Raw genomic sequence first — 7,432 nt, forward strand, 5'->3', positions numbered from 1 at the left:
AATCAAAGCTTAAAAACATTGTCTTTGAGTATGTACTTTACATAGGCCTACTTCAAAAACGTGATTTCACAAGCCCCACCATGGCTGGGGCTGAGGTGAGAAAATTTGAGGAAATAGTACCTCTCGAGATGGCCGGAAATGACACTTTTATATAGTAAAATTCATCATCATCACATCACCATTATAGTCAAAAAGAAACGCCAACAATTTTCTCATTATCTTTTATCAGGAATCCAGGACCACTTAGGCCTAACTATAGCTTACTAAGCTTTAACTATATATACTATATTATGATCAACAAATCACAACTTTTTCTTCACTTTTTATTGCTATTAATATTATTATCAATTATTACTATCATCATCATCATCATCGTTATTATTATTATTACTATTAGCAGTAGTATTATTAAACAAAAATTTGAAGAAACTTGCAAAAGGATAAAAACGAAATTGAACCACAGTATCGCATTTCTATTTAAAATATCTGGCCTGAGATTTATGGATTTAAGATTTTTTTTAAATCACGCTTAGGCCTATGTGTTCTAATAGGCCTATGTATATAACGTGTATATTGATGCATATTTACATGTTTTAGAAGTATTCATTGATCCCAGGAAAGAATTTGTATTAGCTCAAGCATAAGCTTTAAAATGTTAACACTGTGTACAAAGGGGGGGGGGCGGCTCCCACGGCTCCCCCCTATAAGAGACAGCCCTTGGATACGTCCCTGGCATTCATTATAGAAGCCTACCACAATTCCCATTCTTGTACCGTTGAGTAAGCCTAAGCTTTTACAATGTTTCACTTACCCCAGGGACAGTCTTGCCGAAAGTGTAATCGGTGTGCAACGGCAATTCAATCGGTGTGTAGCCTATAAAGAAGGCATCGCTCCTGGCTTTTATTATCGAAATATCTCTGTGGGAAAACAAATAGCACTTATTGATATTCACGTTATAGGTTTTGTATACTTTTCTTTAACTTATTAGAAACTGATTGAAAAAATAAGAATATTCATACATACCCGAAGAGTGTCTTTCTCACATGAGCAATACGTTTGGCGATGTTCATCAATTCACCCGATTCCTTTGGCGCACCATTTATTCGACCAATACCGAATATTTTGATACTTTTCATCCACTCGTACATAGTAGCGTAATCGGAAATAACCTCATCGTATTGGAAGACTGGAAGGATAGAAATTATGTCTGCGCCCCAATGCACCTTTGTTAGATGTATATCGGGTTTTCCTTCTAACAGCTCTGCGCCTTTATCTCTGAGCCAGGCGAAATTTAGCGTTGTTATGTGATCGTCTGTCCCGCGTAGTGCGATCGCACCCGGTGACTCATTTTGGACATCAACAAGTTTAACGTCAGCGTTAAACGTTTTGTATGAGAATAGTCTCTGGTTCATATCTTTATTGAAGCACTGACTACAACCACAATTATCTCGTATCCATAGGTACGGATAACGCGTCATACTGCCATCATCCCACAAAATGTGCAAAAAATCACCATCGTCTGAAGCTGCTGCGGAACATCTACCAATATCTTCTTTTATCTGTATCTTACCAGATGAAGTTGACGATGTCCAGATTGATGACGACATATTATGTGGATACTTTGATGATGTCAATTTATTAGACGAATGGTGTATTTTTTTATAGCAACATACGGACTGTAGTGGTGTTTTGTTTAGGAAGGCATTCAGCAGTCGTTGACAGCATCTGGTATTTACGTTCACACCCCCAAGGACAAAGCGAGAAAGTGCAGTCATACTGATACCTAAAACACAAATATAAACATTTTTTAACAACGTTGTAGGCTTAGTAAAGAAATCAATTGGTCCTGTAGAGGAGAAACTGGGGCTGAGACCTAATAAAATCCAGGCACCACTGCGCCCGACGGCCGTCGGCCAACGCGATTCTACGACGCGCGCGAAACGGATGAAGATCCGTTAGACTGCATCGACAATCAGCAGACGGCGCGGCGTCGCGTCTTCTAGCGATCAGAGGAAGCAGTGAGTGACCCACAGCAGCTATAACCAGCCGGGGGGGGGGGGGGTTGATTGCTGGGGTTGTCCAACGGGAACAGGTCTCTGTACTTCAATGTTACAATAGTATTCATTTACACATGTGCTACGTATGTAAGATCATTTCAGAGGGGAAAAAAGCTTGATGAACAACCAGTGAACTATAGGCGTATCCATGGTCCAGCAAGCCACGTAGTTATACAACCGCTTGGAGTTAATCAGGCACTGTTTAATTGTGGGTGATAGCTTAATTGCTATTACAAATATCACTTAATATTTCAATTTAAAAATTCAATTACAAAGTCAATATCAGGCTATAATAATAAATTAAAGGTCTATGTACTAGGCCTATTATTTGCATTTGATAGGCTCAGACTATCATAATTTATTCCACTGTGTAGTTTATCGGAAAAATATATACGCCGAAACGAGACAGTGAATGGAAAATAAAGACGCACGTGTATGTACCTTAAATCTAAGTACACATTACGCCGAAAGGTCGACGGCGACCGACCCCGCGACCGACGCAATAAACATAATGCGATTCTGTGGAAAACGCAATACCACGAGGAGTGCGCAACGGATCGTTTTTAATTTAAAAAATCCATTCCATCTGCCATCGATAATCAGAAGACGGCATCGCGTCGTGAAGCGCTGACAAAGAACGATGAGTACGACTCAGTGCGACCGCCAACCCGTTTTGTCGTATTCCTATCCCTCTTCTGATTGGCCAGTTGTTGTTTGATAGACACACACTCCCAAACGGTTCACTACCTTTGTGTCATTCCAGCCTTAGTCTACGTCACTGTACTTGCTTGCGCTTGCACTATGGCACAAGGGTTGCATAAGCGTGGGTGTGTGAACCACCCCAGTGTAAACTGTATAGCTAGCCGGGCACTACCTGCACCCGACCGACGGTCGTCGGCCGACGCGATTCCACAGAGAACGCAGCGCACACGACGCGCGCACAACTGATCGTTTTTAATGCCATTAAAAATAGTTAGGCCTGATGGAAGCTAGCATTCACAATTTAATGAGCATTCTGGCAGCAGTTTTGTTGTGAAAAGCGATTCTTATGAATTAAATTAGGTTGTGCTAAAGAGTTAGTAACCCAAAAATCCGGGCCTGGAAACCAGGCTAAATCCGATCGTACGATCATCGCTTCTATAGGCCTAATTGCACATTCTACAGAACTAAACTGGTTTTAGCCATTGTGTGTGCACTGAGGCGTGGCGATCTCTTTGTCACCGGGTTCAATCAATTCCATTCTCTGTTCTATTTTTTTCTGGCTAAATCCGATCGTACGATCATCGCTTCTATAACTGTACATTCCACAGAACCATAGTTTTACCAAACTGAGAGATTTGAAATGCGTGAATTACTGCACCAGTTGCCTGTGTGGTGGTGTGGGGGAGTGGGAGGGGGTTCTGAAATACAATAACGCACCGTCTTTTGGTCCCGCAGCAATATGGCCCATGTGCACGTTGAACGCAGTACACTCTTATGAAGAAGAGTGGGGATTGTCTCTTGGTGTACTACAAAAATACACCACCAGAAGGACCCCACTAGAAAACAAGTCTTCGGACTTAATGGGTTATCTTTGGTGTGATTCACACACCTAAAATACTTCTATCCCATCCTATCCTCCCTATTGAAGTCAAATTATTGTGTATTCGGACTGCATATATGCGCACCTATGATCAGAAAGGTTTTCTTGCAAATACTGATATAAATTTATTTGTCATATAGTCAGAGAAGGTAAATTAAATTCCTGTTGATAAAGTAAAAAATAACAGCTATCCTCCCCACTGAAGTCAGGTTATTGTGTATGACGGACTGCATATATGCGCACCTATGATCAGAAACGTTTTCTTGCAAATACTGATGATAATTTATTCGTCATATAGGCCTAGTCAAAAAAGGTAAATTCTTCCTGTTGATAAAGTAAAAAAACAACAGTGAACACTCAATAACTACAACAGTAAAGTTGAAAAGTCTGCTTTTATCAGCACTGGCCTTAATGCAGTAGCAAATCACCAACCTTCAGTTTGATAATAGCAAGCCATACATCCATATGGATTATACCGTAGATGTATTGTTGTTGGTGGAATCTCTGTGGATTTAGGCTACAAAATATGGGATAGGCGAGCATGCCTTTGTGCAGCAATGCTTTCTAGTATTTTGACTAACATTTTGACACCATTAGCCCTGATAATAACAATGTTCATCCGTGTTTTAAACCTATTTTAAAGCTAATTTTAGACCTACATTGGAAAATGAAGACATAATATGAATATAAGTTTTTATTGAATAAAAGAAACCGATAGGCATATAATAATAATAATAATAATATAATATATATATATATATATATATTTATAGACATGATGTAGTTCGGTGAATGTAATTGATCAAAATGAGACAACAATATTGATTCAAATCACTTATCAGACATTAGCATTGCCAGGCAGACTATCCGAGGCCCGGATCCGTATCAGGGGATGATCAATTACATATAGGGCCTAGGCCTAATGGCGTATTTAGGGGGTGCGAGGGACGCACTATCTTTAAAAATAGCTCCGCCACTCTCCCATCTCCCATTCGAAGCAAAAAATAATCATGCTCAAGTAGCTAAAAATCACCTCATGTCACCTTTTTTGCGAGCTAGTGCACCCACCTAACCTACCTACTATCGCTGGCCTACCCTAATACCAGTAAATAATAGTTAAAAATAAGCATACCTTGTTTCGTTTCGCGAAACAGCAGCTTCTATACAAACACCGATGATACCTCAGTGTGTTTTATTTATCAATAATTTACCTTCCCTGTTGTATATTAATTCATGTAAATTAGTACGGGCTGCTATATACGGGTAACGAGATTCTTGGCAGTCTTCCCACACAGAATATACTATATTATTGCTCTAGCCCCGCAGACATACTAAAGAATCTACTTTCAACTTAGGCATGTCATCCCAGGCGTGAGATTATTTGAATAAAGCTAGTATCTCATTCGAAATGAGGTGATCCAAATTCTATAGAAACAATGCTCGCCTTCTTTAATTCCCGGTTAAGGTCACGTCACAGATAAACAATTAGAATATAAGGTCCTTCCTAACGATAATAATGATAATGGGCCCAATAATGATAATAAGAACAATGATAATAATAATGAAAATAATAATAATCAACATAATAATAATGATAAGACTTACTATGTCTGTTTGTAAAACCATGGTCAAATAGACAGGACTTTTCCTCATTGTCACGAGAAGTGATATTGAAATATTTATGGAAAAAAAATCTCTAAAAAGGTATAAAGTAAAAATTACATGAAAAACAAAAATAAAATCATACTAAAGAAAATTATGAAGTAAAAAAATAAACATAAAAACCAACTCGACGTCATTGAGACTTGAACTATATCTGCAATGGTAACAGTGAAGTTAATGCTAAAAATGCTTACTGTGACCATCGCGCAGTGGTTCAGGCATTTTTAGTTTGTCTGAAATGCAGTAGTTTGTAGATGTAGATAGTTTTAAACATATTAAAAACGCAAATTGTTTTCACATAAAAGTTGAATCAACCGTTTATCAATATTCAAAATATGTAATGGCGTCATATGCCTACTCTGGGGCGGATGCAGGATTTGGCGGTAGAGGGTGCGTGTACAAATTTAAGGAAATAGTACCTGTAGATGGCCGGAAATGACACTTTTATATAGTAAAATTCATCATCACATCACCATATTATATAGTCAAAAGTTTCAGCGATTTTCGGCAACCACTGAGATCTAATTAGTATGTGTAATGTACACATAAAACTTAAAAACATTCGCTTTGATGTATTTACTTTACCTACTTCAAAGTCATGAGTCCACAACCACCTCAGCCCCACCATGGTTGTGGCCGAGGTGAGAAAATTTGAGGAAATAGATGGCAGGAAATGACACTTTTAGACAGTAAAAATTCACCATTAGGCCAAAAAAAAAAAAAAAAAAAAAACTAAAATGCCGACCCTGAATTTCATAAAATTTGGGTCGGTCGGGCGTGGCCAACATAATATTTTTTTTTATTTGGCCTTATCACACCATCATTATTTAGTCTAGATCAAGCGCCAGCAAATTTCTCATGATCTTTAATCAGGGATTTTCGGCAACAACAGAGATCTAGTTAATACGAGTGATGTACGTCATAGAAAATAAAACTAAAGAAACACTTTCTTTGATGTATTTATTATAATCGACCTACCTCAAAGCCGTGTGGCCACATTTACCTCAGCCCCACCATGGTTAGGGCTGAGGTGAGAGAATTTGAGAAAATAGTACCTCAAGATGGCCGGAAATGATACTTTTAAATAGTAAAATTCATCATCATTACATCACTATTATAATATATTCAAAATTAAGCGCCAGTAAATTCTCATGATCTTTTATCAGCTATTTTGGGCACTGCATAGAGATCTAATTAGATGTGTGATGTACGTTACAATAGAAAATAAAACCTAAAAACATTGTATTTGATGTACAATATTTACTTTACTTACTTCAGACCTGTGAGTCCACACGGCCCTCCGCTCCACCACAATTGGGACTGAGGTGGTAAAATTTGGGGAAATTGTACATCTTCTAGATTGCCGGAGTGACACTCATATAGTAAAATTCATTATCATTGATCTTAATCGCTGTGATGTACCGTAGAATATACTACTTCATGTGCCGAAACCCAATCTTATCTTTGCACGCTTTTTCTTATACTTCTAAAATTATAATAAAAGCACGCGCATTCGAGTCGAGTAATATAGGTAATTCAGATGTTTGTGGGCAGAGATACAGGTATCTTGCTATAAAATACAGGGGCGTACCGTGGGGGGGGGGGGTGCGGTCGACCCCCCCTTTTAAAGAAAGTGCCCTTTTTTAAATATGATTTTTTTTTTAATCTAGCATAAATAAACTGCGCCTAACATGAAGGTAGTTAATATCAAAATAAATTATCCTTCGCCTAAAAAATGTTTGGTGGCCCTTCCTTTTAATATTTTGATTTTTTGTCTTTTTTTTAAACAATCCATATAAAGTTATACATTTTTAATCAACTTGATATCTCGAAGCCCGCGCGCCAGTGGAGTTGTGTTATGTGGTTACGCATCATTGCACTCTGCCATTATTATCTGTAGCTGCGTGTTTTCCGTGCAGCAAAATAATCTATTCGCGCGCAACGCAAAACCGAAGGCAATGTAATTATTTGATGAGAGCAAATTTTTCGCGTGAAGTAGTTGAATACTGTATTATTTTTTCGGAATATAAAAATGCCAAATAAAGAGAGAAGAAGAAAAATAAAAGAAAAGGAACTCAGAGAAGACGCAAAACGATGCAGGACGCATCGGAAAATTAATGATAACAATTTG

General features: G+C 38.2%; 1 protein-coding gene across 3 annotated transcripts in view; it reads right to left on the reverse strand.

Moving 5' to 3' along the window:
• Positions 1–5,010, reverse strand: part of LOC117102298 (gamma-butyrobetaine dioxygenase-like) — a 10,594-nt gene extending 5,584 nt beyond the window's left edge. The window contains exons 1-3 of one of the 3 annotated variants that reach the window (XM_033242561.1): positions 4,772–5,010; positions 1,024–1,783; positions 812–917 (exon numbers count right to left, since the gene is read on the reverse strand). In XM_033242561.1, coding sequence (XP_033098452.1) covers positions 812–917; positions 1,024–1,775 — 858 coding nt within the window. In that variant the 5' untranslated portion in view covers positions 1,776–1,783; positions 4,772–5,010. Of the gene's footprint in view, positions 1–811; positions 918–1,023; positions 1,784–3,724; positions 3,869–4,771 lie in introns of those variants that run through there. The other 2 variants (XM_033242563.1, XM_033242562.1) reach the window with 2 other exon arrangements.
• Positions 5,011–7,432: the final 2,422 nt, after the last annotated feature.

Source organism: Anneissia japonica, unplaced genomic scaffold, assembly GCF_011630105.1.
Source record: "Anneissia japonica isolate Jap-2015-1 unplaced genomic scaffold, ASM1163010v1 scaffold165_len1371125_cov188, whole genome shotgun sequence".
Classification (NCBI taxonomy): domain Eukaryota; kingdom Metazoa; phylum Echinodermata; class Crinoidea; order Comatulida; family Comatulidae; genus Anneissia; species Anneissia japonica.